This window comes from Rhinolophus sinicus, chromosome 12 (genome assembly GCF_057876585.1).
Source record: "Rhinolophus sinicus isolate RSI-liver-muscle chromosome 12, RSI-T2T, whole genome shotgun sequence".
Taxonomy (NCBI): domain Eukaryota; kingdom Metazoa; phylum Chordata; class Mammalia; order Chiroptera; family Rhinolophidae; genus Rhinolophus; species Rhinolophus sinicus.
The window spans coordinates 14425830-14443972 of record NC_142512.1 but is presented as its reverse complement, the minus strand read 5'-3'; the positions used below and the strand labels follow the sequence as shown (position 1 = coordinate 14443972).

The following is an 18143-nucleotide window of genomic DNA, read 5'->3' as shown; positions in this document are numbered from 1 at the left end:
CAGAGCTGCACAGCTAGAAACATGGGAACAAGGATTAAAGACCAGACCCTGCCCACTACCCCACATCCTCCTCCTCCCCACCTTCACCAGCAAGTTACCCGCAATTCTCATAACAGAAAAGAGGCAGAGACCAAGACAACAGGAAAGCCTGTTTTTGTTTTTACTGGAGGCTCAGGTGGCACATGACAGTTCATAAAATGGCTTCAGAGGTCGGAGGTAGAGGGGAAACAAAAAATAAACTGGGATGGGAAAGAAAAACAACCAGGAGGAGATAACAGCTGGCTAGTTCCTTCTCAGCCTGATTTAGGGGAGGGAATTGCTGCCTCTGAACAAAAAGGATGGATCTCTTCCTTTAACTCTTGGTAGGGGAGAGAGAAAAAAAAAAGCAAAAGGCTGTTGCTTTGGCCCTCCTGAGTCTCAAGGAAAAGGGGGAAAAGCCGGTGTTCTGATGTCATGAATTATGGGAAAAGGGGGTGGGGGGTACTGGGTAGGGTATAGGTCAGTTGGAAAAACTGGCAGATTACCTGAGAGAGAAAAAGAAATAGACAAGTCATGACTATCGACTTATCAGGACCCAGTTCCCCACCCTCTTGGATCCCCCCATCCCACCCCCGACCCACCCCAGGAGCAGACACTCACCAGATGGTAGCTCTGGGTGTCCTTTGAGTTGGAATCACTCCAGTATGGTGGTGGTGGGGTCCCCACTATTGATGGGGGCTGAGGTCTAGAGAGAAAAGGGGTGATCAGTTGATACCCTCCTGTTCTTTAGGGCCCCCCAACTTCACCCTTCTACCTTTCCTCCTCCCACTTCCATAGCCCCTTCCTATTCCTCTCAATTCACATTCACAGCTAGTGCTGTGGCTCCAAGCAGAGCTGAGAGGGGAGTCCGCATGGGGTGACACTGGCTTGATTGCCTCTGCTGGGGTTTCCTATGGGTGGGGGTACCTGCCAGAGGTGGACCCAGCAGTATACTGGTTCTTTGGTGTCAGGCTGCATGAAAGGGGGTGGGAAGGGGGCAGGGCCAGGAGAAGGGGAAACAGGGATAGAGAGGGAAGGGAAGGGGAAAGGATAGAAAGGAGAGGGGGAAGAAGGGAGAGGGGGACGTTGGCCTCATGGTAGACAGACAGTCCAAGGTCCTTACTTCCTGGGCTGTGGGCTGCCTGGGTCCCGGGGGCTGCTGCCTTCGCCGCTGGAAGTAGGGGCGGTTTCGTGGGCGCTGGGGCTCAGGCCGGGAACCATCAGTGGGACCTTGGCTGGGCTTGGTCTCGCCATCCCCACCTTCTGTGGTAGGCTGCTGGGGTGGCCTGGGGCGGAAAGGCCTGGAGAGAGAAGTGGGGACCCTGAAGGTAGTCCAGTGTAGACCATTTCCCTCCCTCCGTCCCTCTTTCCCTCCCTTCTCCCTCCCTCCCAGGAGTCCCCTAGCAGAGGTGGACCAGTCAGCTTCCCCATCCCCAGGAGCCAGGCTTCCAGCCATAGGGGTACCTGCTTCCCCAGGGCACCTATGCAGTAATCTCTCAGCTACCCAGCCCCCCTCACCACTAGCTTCAGGCTTGTCTAAGAGCTTAGCTCTTCCCCTTCTCATCCCCCTACCCAATACTGGATGGTAAAGGGGAAGATAAGGCCCTGGAAAGGGAGTCTTACCTTCGGTACCTAGGCCGGAATCTGGGTGGGGGCACCCGCTCATCTCCCTGCTGTTGGTCCCCCTCCAATGGGGCTGTCTCTTTAGGTTCCAGCCCGTCAGTGCCCTGGGAACATACAGAGGCCCTGGTGAGCTGCCCCAGACCCAGATGTCCACAGCTCTTCCCAACCCTCGGTTCCACTTCCTCTGGGGACTCTGCTCTCTCTCCTCACCAACTCCCAGTTGGGTAGTTGATTCCACATTTCCAGTTCCCCTCACCTCTATAGGCTGTTGCTGGTTGGGGGGCCTTGGTCCTCGCACAAAGCGACGGCGATAAAAGAAGGGTGGTGGGCGCCGTCGTCTGGGCCTCTGCCCAGGGTCTTCAGCTCGCTCCCCTTCACTGCCTGGTTCTGTCCCACCTGATGGAACCTCTGCCACCATGGGTGGTGGGGCAGCTGGGCGAGGGCGGGGGATGAATCGGCGGAATCTACGTCGATTGGGGGCATAGCGGCTGCCCTTTACTGGCACACCCCCAGGCCCAGTTACATTAGCAGCTTCTGCACCCTGGAAAGGAGGTAGGGAGAACTTGCTCCAACAACCAACGTACAATATGCCCAAAATGGCTCAAATAATTAGTCTCCCCCTTCTAGCTCAATCCCCTCTCCAGCTTTCCTTCAGCCCCTCTAACTTCTACTCCTTTCCACTCTCCCCCAGGGGGGGCAATGGCATGCTTGGACCCTTCTAGGAGGGGCCACCTCTGCAACTTGTCCTCTTGAAATAGCTACTATTGAACCCTCTGAGTTTAACACTGGAGGAGAGGGTATGGATAGAGAAAGGTCTGCAGCAATTGTCCATCTTACTACACAGAGAGCTGACTCAAAGGGAGCCTGGGGAGAGGGCCCCATGGGGAGAAGAGACATAGAAGTGCTTGGTGAACTACAAAGAAATCCAGGTACTATTGAGTGATGACAGGAACACAGTCTTTAGGACCTTCCTTAGAGCAGCCAGAATGTTAAAGATGACAAAGTCTGGGTGAGAACACAGTCTTGCCTAAAGGGCCAGAAAAGCTGGCATCAGAAGGGCCAAAGCCTGGGATGACTTTCAGGCCACCATCCTACCAGCCTGGTCAACTCTATATCCCACCGTGGGCCCCCAAACCTTCTCTCCTTCCACGACATCAAATTCCACAGTCTCCCCATCTCCAACGCTGCGCAGAAACTTCCTGGGGTTGTTTCTTTTAATAGCTGTCTGGTTAGGGGAAAGGCCATGAGAAAGGTGAGATGAACAAGCCGAGTCTCTCTCATCCCTGCTGGGCCCACCACCCAATTTCATTCTTTTCACCATTTTGTGGGCTTGTGGGCTGGGGCTGGAGGGTGAGGCAAGGAGAAGGTAGTCAGAGTTTAGTAAGGGAAAAGCCATAAACTAGGGGCCTCCAGAACGACAATGCAGTTCACTGTCCCAAGGACACACTCCCCCCTCCCTCTACCCTGCAGGGATTTCAGAAAGGGAAGAAACATGAACTCAGAAGCAAAACAAAAAGCGGAGACAGTCTTAAGTTGCAAAGTGGGTAAAATGTACTGTGCTTCTTACCTCAATCCCACTGAGCGCTCTTTCTACCAAACCAGTGGTTCTCAAACTGTGGTGTGCATCAGACTCACCTGGGGAGCTTGTTAAAAGATTGTTGGCCCCTCCCCCAAGTCTGATTGATTCAGTAGGTCTGGGGTGGAGGCCTTCAAATTGGATGTCAGGTGATGCTGCTGCTGCTGCTGCTGCTGCTGCTGCTGCTGGTGCAGGGACCATACTTTGAGAACCACCGCACCCAAGTCTCTCTAGCCTGTGAACACTGCCTGTGATTCATTCCTGTGGTGTTAACAGGTCCCAGTAGGTAGTGAGCATGCCATGTCCAGAGGGCAGCACATATATTTCTTAGAGACAACCCAACACCTGGGGCCAATGGCAGTTAATTCAGGCACCCGATGCAGATGGGGAGGGAAACTTTCCTGGTGGGCATGCTGTTGTGAGGTAAAAGCTGAAGAAGCACGATCTGCGCTGCTAAGGGTGATGGCAAAAGTCTTCGAAGAGAGGGCAGGGTTCTCCCCTCAGAAAGCCAACCTAGCTCTTACCTGGTGAACAAAGACATCCTCCTTGGTGTCATTCCTGCGGAACAGGATGGGTCATTAGGGAGTGACTGGTGAGATGCTCATCTCCCCTGCGGTTTCCCTAGCTGCCCATTCTTAAAATTGGTAGGCACATCTTCTCCAGTCTTTCCATAGCTGCTTGGGGGTAGACAGGGTCCCCAGAAGCTGGTATGAAATATACCTAAAACCTTGGTGTAAAACCTGGGCTTCAAGAACTTGTACCCAAACTTTATTCTCAGCCTCAGCCTGGAGGTGAACCCCAGGGTCAGTCCCCCTTTTAACACATCAAGTGACCAAGAGTGATAGAAGATAATATTCGATCACTCTCTATCACTACCTGCCTACTGCCCAAGTTTATCCTAGATCCCAGTGTGGGGGAGGGGAGGTTTTCCTTCAGAACCTTCCAGGAGTCCTCAGTTTCCAGAATTAAGAGAGGGGCCCTTCCCTAGAACAAATGTTCCGACTTTAAAGCACTTGGAGCTGCACAAAGGTCAGCCTGCTAAGAGGGAATGAGGGCCTCCCAGGAGGGCTGGGCTGGGCTGGGCAGGGTGCCCAGGCTGGGAAAGGGCCCACAGGGGGAGACCTGGCTCTGCTCAGAATGGGCTACTAGGGCCCCTCCCAGTGCTGGGAGTGGGTGGGGCTGCCAAAGAGAAGGAAGGCAGCAGCCTCTGGCTGGGCTGGCTCCTTCCCCAATCCCCGCCGGCCTCAGTCCCATCAGGTGGGGGGTTCAAATGAGCCAACAGCTCTCTAAGATGAGCTATGAGAGTGCTATGAGAGCAGCTATGTGCTCTCTGAAACAGGAAATGAGTGAGGCCTAAAGCCCTGGGGCGTAGAGAGCAGGTACATTCTGCCCCCAAAGTGAGGTAAACTAAACCAGAAGGTGAGACAGGAGCTGGGAGGATCAAAGCCAGGTTTGCCAACTTTCTAGATCGTTAACCCTCCATTGCCCTTGAAGATGAGGAGGCTTCATCTTCCCCACATATGTGCTGAGATTCAAGACTTTCAATCAGCATCAGCTGGACATTGCAACCATGTGCCTTGGCAGGGGTAGAGATGAGGTTGGGAAGGTGTCCAGTCCCACAGGCCAGTTTGGAAGACACCGATTCCGCCCCCTCCCTGGGTTTCTCATATACCTGTTGATGAATCCGTAACCATTCCGGACGTTGAACCATTTGACAGTGCCCAGGACTTGGATTGCTGTCAGGCAGAGATGCAGTCGGGTAAGACAGGGGAGGAAGAGATGGAGTTGGACTCAGTTTTGAGACACTTCAATATCTAACCTACCTCCCTATTACCTAGTAAACTTAACTTCAAGTGGAAGTGACCAGACAGTGAAGTTCAGGCTTTTAGAACCCTTCCAACTCTAAGGTATGTTCCTCATAGCCTACAAATCCACGCCCTTCACCTAAAACCCTATACTCACCTGGTCCACAAAGACCCTCCTGAGGGCTTTTCTAGCCCTCTTAATGTCAGGGTCCCTCGTCTGCTTCCAGGGCTTGGAGATTTACCTAGTACTAACCCAAGTCAACTAGGCCAAGTCTCCTGCCCCAGGGGCGTGGCCAGACCCTGAGGTTTATCCTCCACCTCAAGGGCCTTGCTGAACCTGCCGACCACGCCCTCTCGCCCAGGAAGAATTTCCCACCAGGGGAACCTACTTTGGTTCACTGCCCCCAGCCCAGTTAGTCCTTTGAGCCTCAGGGCCACACCCACCTTTGACTTTCCGGACCCCGCCGGGCTCCATGATACCCCTCCCCCAGCCCGCCGACCCCTTAGAACCGCCCTGGCACGAGTACCCCCTCACCCAGCACCGGTTTCTCCGCCTGACTCCGGGCTGGGAGTGCGGGGGTCCCTGAGGCCGCCGTCGACGGGTTGCCAGAGTTGCGGGGGCCCGGCGCCGAGGGAGTCCCAGCAGCGGAGCCCAAGGCGGCTCCAACCCCAACGCCGCCCGCCCCGCCGCCTGCTTTCTGTGGCTCCCCCGCCGGCACCGGTACCACCACCGCTACCACCCCTGCCGCCGTGGCTGGCACCGTCGCTGCGGGGGTCGCTGTAGCCACCGCTGCCGCCTCCGCCTCGCTCATCCCGCCGGGTCCAGTACCGGACCCCGCAGCCACCTCCTCCGCCGCCGCCACCGCCCCGGCCCCTCCCCCCGGCTCGAGAACCCGCCGCCTGGCTCGGTCCTCGCGCCCCAAGCCTCGCCCGCACGCCGGCAGCGGGCGCTGAACCGAGGCCAATCGCAGCCCGCAGCTGCGGCGCGCGCAGGCCCCGCCTCCCGGCCACAGGCCAATCCTAGCGGGGCAGCTCCCTGGCCCGCACGCCGACCCCGCCTCTCGAACTTCACGCCGCGGCCTAGGCCCCCTCCCGCAGCGCTGTAAGTACACCTGGGCCCCGCCCGGTGTTGTCACGTGACAGCCCACAGCCCTACCCATTGGCCGACGGCCCTTTTCCCCCTCCCCCCTCCGCCCCTTTCCACCGGCCGCGGGAAATCAAACAGGTTGGTGGCGCCCCAACCGCCACCTGGCCACTGCGCGAAGGGCGGGGCAGGGGAGGCACAGCTCCAATGTTGCCCCTAACGACCCGGACCCCGCAGCTTACGTTCTGGCTGTGAGTGGCACAGCTCACCGCCACCCTCGAGACAGCCTGGCCCGCACGCTACCGGGTGTGGACGCTTTCTCCCAGCCCGCCCCCACCCCCTCTCCAAGGGATGCCCGCATAATCCTGGCTGCGGTATCCGCCCACGGAGCAAGCTGGAAGGTGCAGCACAACGACTTTCCCAGCTCATGGTTGCTTTCACAAGCTGGGAATTCTCACTTTTGTTTTTAAGGTAAAATTTACATGTAACAAAATGCACAACTCTTCGCTGAGTTTTGATTAAAGTCATTCATCCAGGTAGTCAATAACCTAATCAAGGTATTCTTTCCGCGCCCTCGTAAGTTCCCTCGAGCCCGTTGCAAGCAATCCTAGGCTCCTGGCAAACTATCGCAGTTTTGATGTCTACCACCTTAGATTAGTTTCAGGGTCCATCGTGCTAGGCGCTGTGGTCTTCCTCTCCAGCTCCCTGGCCGCTCCCTCCGCCTTCTTTATTTTCTCCAAGTAGCCAGGCTTTTCGGACTCAAGGCCTTTGCACAGGTGGTTTCCTCTTCCTGAATGTGTCCTCCGTGTCTTTCAGGGTGACTTCTTCAAATACCAGCTTACGTATCACTCCTATCACATCATCTTTTATTTTTCTCATGGCATTTTTGAAACTATGAGAGTATCCTGTTCATTTGCTTCTTTATTCTCTCCCCGCTTCCCCTCCCCAACGCTAGACGGTGAACTCCACAGCAATAAGAACCTTGTGGTTATGCCTGACGCCTGGAACAGTGCCAGGCACAATATAGGTTCTCCATATTTCTTGAATAATAAATGGTCGGCATTCCACAGAGGAGAAAGACTGAGGCCGGTGCGAAGTTTGCCTCGGGTTTCTCGGGAGTCTGGGAAGTCCGGTCGAAGAGCCGCAAACTCTCGCCCAGAAAAATGCAGCTCAAGAAGTCGCTCCTCCCGAGTGCCGCCTCCACGACCCCGGGAGGACTTGGCTAGCGCTAGACAGCGTATATTTTTAGCCAGCACGGAGTACCTCGGGGCAGCGCACGTGCCCCCACGCGCCGCTCCGCCCCACGTGCGCTTCCCTAGTCCTGGTGTACTCAGCCAGTCCTCGCCTCCGCTCTCCAGCCGCAGCCGCAGCCGTGGCCAATCCCTGTGCCCGCGCGCCCTCTCCCGGCGATTCCCGGAGGCCGCAGACACCCGCCTCCTGGACATCCTTCTATCGGCTAGCCCTCTCACCCCACCCCTCTTGACTGTTTCGGAGTTGAGGATTCTGTTTCCCAGGGCATCAGGCACAATGGACAGAAAAAGAGAAAAGATGAGAAAACAACTAAATCACTAGGCGAGGCGATGAAGGATACAGCTATTGATCACCCTCCCTTAGACTGTTAAGGACTGATTTACCTGTGCCCAGCCCTGAGCTCAAGGGATGCCAGAAATAGGAGATCAAGGCTAGGGAAAGGCAAGCAAGATAGCTTACAGTGTGACCCTGGCAACAAAGGAATCGCATGGACGGTACAGAGGGACAGTACAGGTGTGGTGGACTGGTTAACTATAATGTTAGCAGGCGAGATGAGAGGAAGCTCATGGAAGAGTGAGCCCTGTTTGTAGTAAGATTAAAAGTTGGTCAGGAGACCAGGGGTGAGTATGCTGCAGGGAAAAGTACTGAAGTCAACTCCAAAGCATGAAACACTAACGTGTACATATAAGTTACATACTCTAGCTCCATGGATAAGAACTAGGAGATGCCACAGAGAGATGCAGTTAATTTTCCTGTTCAGTTGAAGGGTTTATGCATGTAATTTTTTTGTTATTTAAATATTTTTATGTGCTATAGGTAACAAGGGCTCCCTGCCTTCTAGATAAAAGTCTTCCTCCTTTTTTCTGTTACTCTTTCCACTTGCTGCTGCTCACCTGATGTTGTCTCGCCTGTCTTGTTCACTGTTTTAAAACAAACAAAAAAAAACCTGCCTCCTTAACTGTTTTCCTATCAAACCATCTCTATCAATGTAACAGCAAACTTACTGAAAGCAATCTTTATTGTCTCCACTTCATCTCTCTTTCACACCCCACCAACCCAAATCCAGTTTCTACCCCACCACTCCACTGAGCTGGCTTCAGCAATGGTTTGCAGTCGCTTCTTAACCGAAACATTCAGTGAATGGTTTTTGGTTCTCTTTCAGCTCCATCCAGACAAGTGTTCCTGTAGCAGCTTTCACTGCCCAACCTTCCCCCATGTCCTCATACCTCTCCTTTTGTAACTTGTTCCCTCTCCCGCCCCCACCAGCCTCAATCTTGCTTGGCCTATCTTCTCCTGCCACCTGCTATCAGTAGGTCATTTTATCCCTTCCCTTGCTTTCGGTGACCACCTGCTACTAATGGCTCTTTAGCCTGTGTCTGCAGCCCTGAGTCGTTCCCATCAGACTCTGAGCCAGGCACTCTCTAGCCAGTTGCTCCTCAGGCTTCTAAAACTTAACAAGCCATGTCTCAGCTCCTCTTTTCCCTCCCTTCCACCCACTCCTTGTGGAGTTATGTTACCACATACCCACAAAGGATCATCTTTTAGTGCCCATTCCTCATTTGTAAAACAGTTTCTTCTGGATTCCCAGGCTTAGCATAGTAAAGGTAGAGATTTGTAGTGTCAAGCAGATACTATTTGAAAGATTTAAAAGGTAGTGTCACCTCTGTCCTCTAGAACCAAATACTCCCAGCAGCTTTTCTCTCCAACTTTCTTGTTGCAGCCCAAATTAGTCTATTTCTTCTCTCTTCTGGTACCAGCTCTCTTATTTCTCAACTACTACAGAGAGAGTGTTCCATACCTACAGCCCCCATCGTCTCATCAGCTGGTGTTATCTCTGTTCTCTCCTCTTCCCAGGCTCTACTGGCCTGGAAATCCTTGACCGAAATCCTTGACCTTTTCTCTACCCTCTACCTCCTTGTCCTATTTACCATATCTAATATTATATACCACCTCCTTCTTGAAACCTCCTCCTTGACTTGTATTTTTAACCTAATAGCAGTAAAAGGTAATATTTATTGAGCACTTTCTATGTGTCACACATTATGCTAAGCACTTTAGATGCCTTTAGTCATTTAGTCCTTACAACAACATGGGAAAGTAGATACTCTGATAATTATCCCCCTTTTTCAGATAAGGAAACTGAGGTGTCATAGAAGTGAAGCAACCAGCTTAAACTCATACCTCTGTGGAACACGCTAAACTGGGATTCAAATGTAGATTAGCCTAACTCCAGAGCTTAACTTCTAAGTCACTAACCTCCTTCCACTGTGCTGGGACTACACTTTTCCTTCTTCCTCAATAGTCTCTTGGCCTCACATTCCCTTTAGTTTTTTCCATGTGTCAGGCTTTTCCTTCTAAACTAAATTTCTTGAAAGACTGTTTGCATTACCCAGGTGCTGCTCCTTCCCTTGGCCTGGCGTTCAGGAAAGACACTGACATCTGTCGTATTGCTTAGTTCAATGGACACTTTTTTGCCCTTGTTTCTCTGGCTATGTGGTGGATGCAACTGATGACCATTTCCTTCTCAGACTTCTTCATGGCTCCTAAGTCTTTTACTTACCCCTTCCTAAAGGTCAGAATCTCCAGTTCTTCTGTTCGTCTGACTCTATAACCTCTCCTATGGAGAGCTCATCCACTCCCACTGCTTCAGATACGACCTATTATGGGTAGAATTGTGTCCCCTAAGAATATATGCTGAAGTCCTAACCTCTGGTACCTACCAGTGAATGTGACCTTATTTGGAAATAGGATCTTTGCAGATGTAATCAAGTTAAGGTTAGGTCATTAGGATGGGCCTTAATCCAATATGACTGGTATCCTTAAAAGAGGAAACTGCCATGTAAAGACAGACACATAGGGAGAATGCCATGTGATGAGAGTGCAGAGACTGAAGTGCTACAGCTGCAAGCCAAGGAACACCTGGGGCTGCCAGAAACGAAGAGGCAAGGAAGGATCCTCTTCAAGTCTTCAGAGAGAGGATAGCTCTGCCAACATTTTTATTTCAGCCTTCTACAGAATTGTGAAAATAAATTTCTGTTGTTTTAAGCACCAAGTTTGTGGTACTTTGTTATGGTAGCCCTAGAAAACCAATAAATAACCCAAACACAGATGACTCCCCAGTCTATGCCTCCAGCCTAGACCACCTGAACTCCAGACCCATGATGGCCAACTGCAATCTGGAAATCTCCAGGATCCTCTGTCTTGGTAAAGGGCTCCACCATATCGGGACGTAGAGATATGGACCCCACTGCCCCTACCTGGTTCACACCATTAGCATCTCACCTACATCACTGCAATAGCCTCCTGCCTATTTGGTTGCCCCCACCCCAATCCTTTTCACCAAGTACCTTAGAAGCAAATAGCCTCCCAGTCATTTGGTCCTACCACCACTTTATTTTCACTATAGTATTTATTAATATAGTAATAAATTTATTAGTACCTGATATTGTTTATAATTTTTAAGCTTGGGATCTTGTCTGTCTTGTTCACTGCTCTATTCTCAGTACCTAAAAGTGTACCTGACATCTAGCAAGTGACCAGTAAGTATTTGACTGAATGAGGTAGCCAGAAAGACCTTTATAAAATGCATTTTTTCTGGCAATATTTAGGCACATTAAATATACACATTCCCTATGACCCAGCAATTCATTTTCTGGGCACGTGACCCAGAGAGATTCTTTTACAGGTATATAAGGAGACATGCATGAAAATATGAAAATGAGAAGTTAGAGGCAACTTAGGCATCCATTGCTGGGAGTGTGATGGGTAAGGTGTAGTGAGTGTACACCATGGAGTATTATGCAGCTATTAGAAGCAACTGGTTAGATATACTTACAGCAACATGCATGAATCTCAATAGCACAGGGCTTAGAGAAAAAGAGTGCTTAGAGAAATAGAATGTGATATACAATGATCACTCCCACAAACAACAAATCACATCTCAGAATACATAAAAACAAAATGATATATAATAGCACAACTGCCTATAGAAGGGAAGGAATAGGAATGGGGTAAGAGTTTTAAAAATAAAATAATTAAGCAAATTTTTGAATGAATTAATGGAATACTCTATTTTGCTTAAAACTTTTTTTTAAATTGGGGAACAGTGTGTTTTTCTAGGATCCATCAGCACCAAGTCAAATCCTTCTTTCAATCTAGTTGTGGAGGGCGCAGCTCAGCTCCAAGTCCAGTTGCCAGTTTTCAATCTAGTTGCAGGGGGCGCAGCCCACCCTCCCATGTGGGAATCGAACTGGCAATCTTTGTTAAGAGCTTGCGTGGTAACCAATTGAGCTAACCAGCCGCCCTCTGCTTAAAACTTTTAAGGGACTTTCCATTGAAGACTCATACGTAAAGTTCAAAACTCTTAGATTAGCTCTAAAGACCCAAGATCCAGTCTTCTATCTTCCCATTGCTACTGAGTCCCTACCCATCTAGGCCCCAAGCAATACCTCCTGGTTGGTCTTCCTGACATTGGTCTGATTTGTCTAATACAGTAGCCATTAGCTACATATGGCTATTGAAAATTTTTCCCCCCCAAGTCAATTTGTTGTCCTTTTAATCTTAGTTGTGGAGGGCACAGCTCAGCTCCACGTCCAGTTGCCAGTTGTTAGTTGCAGGGGGCACAGCCCACCATTCCTTGCGGGAGTCCAACTGGCAACCTTGTGGTTGAGAGGACACGCTCCAACCAACTGAGCCATCCGGGAGCTCAGCAGCAGCTCAGCTTAAGGTACTGTGTTCCATTTTAGTTGCAGGGGGCGGAGCCCACCATCCTTTGCGGGAGTCGAGGAATCAAACCAGCAACCTTGTGGTCGAGAGCCCACTGGCCCATGTGGGAATCAAACTGGCAGCCTTTGGAGTTAGGAGCACGGAGCTCCAACCGCCTGAGCCACCGGGCGGGCCCTTGAAATTTAATTAAAATTAAAAATCCAGTTCTTCAGTCTCACTAACCACATTTCAAGAGCTCAGTGGCCACATGTGGCCAGTGGATACTGTTTTAGCACAGATATGGAACATTTCTGTTATCAAAGAAAGTTCTGTTAGGCAGATACACAACTATCTCTTTAAATTTCAACTTGAATGATACTAAATCATCTGTTCTCAAAGTCTATGGAGTCCCTATTTGAATGAATTTCACAGACATTTATTTAGTACCATTTTCTGACCATGTAGTGATGAAGACAAGTACAGCAGTAACTATAGTGATAATCACAGTGCCTGTTAGCAACACTGTCTTCTAAAAATATTTCAAGTAGTTTACAATAAAATATGCATATTCATTTATTTCTTCAACAAACATATTGAGTACCTACTGTGTGCCGGGTGCTGTAAAAGGGGTTGGGGATATAGTGGTGAATAAGACATACAAGATTCCTGCCCTCATATGACTCACATTCTAGTAAAGGAGACGTTGAAGTAAGTAAACAGATATACATTCTAGTTACAGACACAATAAAAGCCATGAAGGAAATGCACAGATTGATGTGAGAGAAGAGGAGGATGTAGGGGGTTATTCTAGAATTCAGCTGTCAGGAAGACACTGCCGGCTTAAGCTGTGACCTGAAGGATGAGAAGAAGACAGCCAAATGAAGGGATGAGGGAAGACAGTTCTATGCTCGTGAAACAGCCAGTGTAAAGGCCCTCAGGCAGAAAAGACTTGAGCCTATTAGAGGAAAAAGTTTAGTGTACAGGGGGAGGTGAATAAGGCAGGGCCAGATCAACCAAAGCCTTGGAATCCAGATTTTATTCCAACAATGATGGGAAGTCTTTAAAGGGTTTTTATTATTATCATTTTTTTTAAGGAGCAGTGAAGAAAATAAATAAACAAACAAACAAACAAGGGAGGGAGTCGTGTCCTGATTTATTTATTTTTTAAAGTAAATTTTGTTTTTTAAAGCAGTTTTAGGTTCACAATAAAATTGAGCAGAATGTACAGAGATTTCTCATATACCCTCTCCCTACCTTGCACAACTTCCCCTACTTAATTTGTTTTTAAAACATTTGGCTGCTCTCTGGAAATAAATTGGAGGGAGGCAGACATGATGGAGCCATGGATTAGTGTGAGCACGGTGAGGATGGAGAGAAGTGGACCAGTTTGAAGTATGTTTTGGAACTGGACCAGTTTGAAGTATGTTTTGGAACTAGTGCCTGCAGGACTTGGTGGTGGACTGGATATGTGGAGGTGGGTGAAAAAGAAGCAAAGAACCTAGGTTTTTAGCTTGAGTGAACTTGGCTGGATGATGATGCTATTTACTTCAGTGAGAAACCCTAGAGGAAGAACACAGGAGATTGTTTTGGGGCTTCTTTGAAACATCCAAGAGGAAACCTCAAGCAGGCAGTTGGAGGTATGAGTCTGCAGCTCAGGAGAAAGAGCTAGAGTCCTGCATTTAAAAGTACTGGGTATAGATGGGATTTATAGCCCTAAGGTTGGGTGAGCTCTATATGAGGTGCTGATTTCTTTATTCTCATAGATGAAGAAACAGCCCCAGAGAAGCTAAGTGACTATGCCAAAGTTAAACAGCGAGTGGCCCAAAGTGGGAAACGCATGTCTGTGTTTGGGAAGTACAAGAGGCCTTCAGGGGCTCTGTAGAGGAGCGACTGGAACAGGTAGGTTGGAGCCTAATTCTGGCAAGCTTTGAAACCAGGTGGAAACTTGTCCTGAATTGAGGGATCCTTGAATAGTTGTCTAAAGCCATTATTTACTGGGTTCTTCTTGGTTGAATTGAATCACCTCAGAGACTGATGCCATTGGCAGGGATTTAGGCTTCCCTGGTAGACTCCACAAGGCAGTGAGAGTGGTGGGTATTTTTCTGGACAGACAGGTCTGTGGGGCCTCTCAGCTCAAACTCTGACATGACACCTCAATTTCCGGAGCCAAGGTAGCCCCTAAGATGGACTGCTCAGATGAACTGCAGGGCTTGGAGGACTTCCTCTTCCCTTGGGGTTGGGGGAAGAGGAGACTCCCTCCTCTATTAACAGGCAGGAGACTTGGACCTCAAGTGGGGGAGATACTCTTTCTTGTCTAAGTTACATTTCTTTTTTTTTTTTTTTTAAAGATTTTATTGGGGAAGGGGAACAGGACTTTATTGGGGAACAGTGTGTACTTCCAGGACTTTTTTCCAAGTCAAGTTGTTGTCCTTTCAATCTCAGTTGTGGAGGGTGCCGTTCAGCTTCAAGTTGTTGTTCTTTCAGTCTTAGTTGTGGAGGGCGCAGCTCAGCTCCAGGTCCAGTTGCCGTTGCTAGTTGCAGGGGGCACAGCCCACCATCCCTTGCGGGAGTCGAACCGGCAACCTTGTGGTTGAGAGCCCGCGCTCCAACCAACAACTGAGCCATCCGGGAGGCAGCTCAGCTCAAGGTGCCGTGTTCAATCTTAGTTGCAGGAGGCAGAGCCCACCAACCTTGTGGTTGAGAGCCCACTGGCCCATGTGGGAATCGAACCAGCAGCCTTCGGAGTTAGGAGCACGGAGCTCTAACCACCTGAGCCACCAGGCCGGCCCTAAGTTACATTTCTAAGACTGGTTTCCCCTTCGCAGAGTTTAGAATTTGGTGAGTTCCACTCATCTCTGAGCCATCCAGCCCCCTTCAAAGAAATTGGGGCACCAGTGCCAAGAAGAAGCAGATATTCTAAGCTGGACCAAGCACACTGAACAGGAGAGGAGGCGAGCACAGGAGGGAGAAGGGCATGTACGTCCCAGGCCTGTTTCCTGGCCAGTCAGGACAAGATGGTCCTGAAGTGTGCCCAAAGTGTATTCTTTAATCTTTAACTTCAAACGCCCATCTCACTGTTCTACAATATTCTTTCTTCTTGATTTCCTCCAAGCTCTTGGCAATTTCTCCTGCTCACATTGCCCCCTCCCCGCAATCCATTCATTCTATAAACATTCAGAGCCGGCCACAGGCCAGGCTCTGTGGTGAATGTTGGGGATGCAAAGACCTTGCTTTCAGGGAGCTCACCGTCTGGTGAAGTAGACAGACATGTTGTCTGGTTGAGGTGAGCACAGAAGCAGTGAGGCAGAGAAGATGCCATCCAGGTCAGCCTGGGTATGTCAGGGATGGCCTCAGTGGGAGGTGAAGTCAGATCCCATTCTGAAATACACACGAGCTGGCCGGGTGGACAGAGGGTAGACAGGACTGGGAGTAGGACGATGATTGTAGGCAGGTTTACAGGCCTGGGACCCAAGATGCAGTAAGGGTATCCCCCTAGATTGGGGGCCTGCAGCTGAGGCCCCAACCTACACTTTGGCTCTTTCTTCTCTGAACACAGATATCACCTGCTCCTCACCTCCTCTCACATCTTGAGATATTCTTTTCATGGGTCTAGACCAGCCAGGAAGGGTTGATACCTAGCTAATGTTTCTTTATCTCTCACCCTCAGAACTCCCAGACCCGACCTTATCCTGAGGGCTAATCCTTCTTCAGGTTCTTTAGCTCTGGTGTCTCACCTGTCAAAAGACTTCCCAGATTTTCAGGCTAGATTTGGCCCCATATTGGTGCTCACTCAACCCCACATTCCCTGGTGGACTACGTCATTCTGCTCTGCAGTTGCCTGGCTACCTCTGAATTCCCCCCACTGGCCATAGGGCCTCTTACAGAGCAAGGCTTTTGCAACCACCTGGAAAGTGAATGAGCAAATGAATGATCATAGTCAACACTCTGTAGTCATTTGTGATTAGCTCATTCAGCTTCCTTCTTTTATGAGCTGGGTCTATATTGTCCCAGTCTTATTCCCTACTTACTTAATACAGTTTCTAAGAAACTTTCTAACTTCTCTCTCTAGCACCTAGGTTGAGCAAGCGAGTGATTAAGATTTTTGGGTAGGGCTTTTCCTCCAGCCCCAGAACCACTCCAGTCTCATTCTTTTCCAACTCCACCCTCTTTAGCTTCCAAAGAAGCAAGGTCAAAATCTTGAAGATCCCTCAGGCGTTCTTAATGAATCTCCTCCTATTCTCATACTAACTCCCATTTATAAATCCATCATTCACTGCTGGTAGACAGGTACTGGCCTGAGCACACAGACCAACATTAGATATATGTTATCTGATAATTCCCCGTATGGGGCAGAGATCATATGGTTAAACTCACCACCCTTGCATCCCAAGTATCTGGAGCTTAGTAGACTCAGTAAATATTAACTGAATGAATGGATAAGTGAACGAGTGCAGTTAAGATTTCTACTAAGATCCCAGCAGCTGAGTGCTATGAGAGCAGGTCCAAGAACAACCACCCCCCAAAAAAGGGTTGCCTATTTGCCCATTCTCAAGGTCCATTTGGTGTGTTTGACTTTTATGCAAGCCCTTGAGGGTGGAAGGAAGAATAGTCCCTGCCCAGGTTCCCTGATAAGGATAAATTCTCCCTGTGAAATATTTGTACCATGGAGAAACCCCACCTCAACCCCAATCCTTACCTGTTTTCTATCTGGGAATTCCTTCCATCAGCTGACTTAATTTACGTTCACATGCAACAAACAGTTCACTATGATCTCAGATGTATTTTTTTTAAAGGCATAGAAAAAGGTTGGTGGAAAATATGGTAAAACATTAATAGCAGTTGGCTCTGGGTGTTGGGTTTATGGTTAATTTTTAAATTTTCAATATTTTCTGAAAATTTTCTACAATGGACTGTTATTTTCATAATAAAGAAAATTTGACAGAATCTTTCTAATCATATAAAACCATTTCTCTTGATACAACTGGAGGCCTTTCCCTTCCATGTGACAGACAAATGGTACAAAAAAAAAAAAAAAAGCTGGTTTGTCCTCAAACCCAGTCTTTCCCACCTTCCTGAGCCCAGTTTTGCTGTGAGACTAATGTACTGGCCCCATCCAACTCTGAGCAGGCTTTCCAAGAACCTCAGAATTCCAGAACCTTAAGATGATTTTCCAATTCCTGTATGAATGCATTTATCTTCAGGAATGACTTGATTAATATATCCCTCAGACACACAAATGGAAGGCACCTTTGACATACTTTTTGTCTTTATCTTCTTCATTCAATTAACCACCAGTTCCATCAATTAGATATCCAAAATGTGTCTGGTAACTCAGCTTTTCCTCCCTGCCCCACTACAACTGCCTTGATCCAGGTCTTCATTTTTTTTTTTTTTTTAATTGGGGAACAGTTTGCTTTTCCAGGGCACATCAGCTCCAAGTCAAGCCGTTGTCCTTCAATTTAGTTGTGGAGGGCACAGCTCATTGGCCCATTTGGGAATCAAACCTGCAACCCTGTTGTTCAGAGCTTGCATTCTAACCAACTGAGCCATCCAGCTGCCCCAGGTTTTCATTCTTACTTACTTGGACTACTGTCAGATGCTCTTCACTGGTGTCTTAAGTCCAGTCTGGCTCCAATCCGCCCCCCCCCACCCCCGTCCTTTTTTAGAGCAGTTTTATGTTCACAGCAAAGGGCACAGATATTTCTCATACACTTCATGCCCCACATGTGCAGCCTCCACCATAATCGTCATTTTAACTTTTAAACAATGCACCCAGAAAGTTTGTTTGTTTTACAAAGGAAAGGGCAGAAATTTCAGAAAATTGAGAGGAAGGAGCTGGGGGTGACAGTATAATGTGCTACATAAATGTATTAATTCAAGCTGATGTTTGCAGTTCACATCGTATCACAGAATTCTTAAAACAAGAACCAGAGTCAGGGTTTTGGATTCTAACCGCAGATATTTAGTTGCTCAGCTTGCTCCACAATACTGTTGTCCACCTAGCTTATTGAAGCAAACAAGGTAGCTGTGAAGGTAGTGCTGGAAACCTAGGAACTGAAGTAAGACTACAAAGTTTCAGGGA

General features: G+C 49.1%; 1 protein-coding gene across 1 annotated transcript; it reads right to left on the bottom strand.

Moving 5' to 3' along the window:
• Positions 1-136: 136 nt before the first annotated feature.
• YBX2 (Y-box binding protein 2) lies at positions 137-6070 on the bottom strand. Its single transcript, XM_019745177.3, has 9 exons — positions 5558-6070; positions 4890-4953; positions 3742-3775; positions 2777-2866; positions 1898-2182; positions 1642-1745; positions 1142-1319; positions 640-724; positions 137-524 (listed from the first exon to the last, which is right to left on the bottom strand). The coding sequence occupies exons 1-8, from the start codon at positions 5832-5834 to the stop codon at positions 674-676; spliced, it is 1083 nt and encodes a 360-aa protein (XP_019600736.2). The 5' UTR covers positions 5835-6070; the 3' UTR covers positions 137-524; positions 640-673.
• Positions 6071-18143: the final 12073 nt, after the last annotated feature.

Excerpts from the sequence above, each read along its gene's own strand:
- YBX2 (XM_019745177.3), bottom strand. The coding sequence starts at position 5,834 with ATGAGCGAGGCGGAGGCGGCAGCGGTGGCTACAGCGACCCCCGCAGCG. Across the intron at positions 1,320-1,641 it reads TTCCGGCCTAGGTACCGAAG|GCCTTTCCGCCCCAGGCCAC; the intron begins GTAAGACTCCCT and ends TTCTCTCTCCAG. Across the intron at positions 725-1,141 it reads GGCAGCCCACAGCCCAGGAA|ACCTCAGCCCCCATCAATAG; the intron begins GTAAGGACCTTG and ends TTTTCTCTCTAG.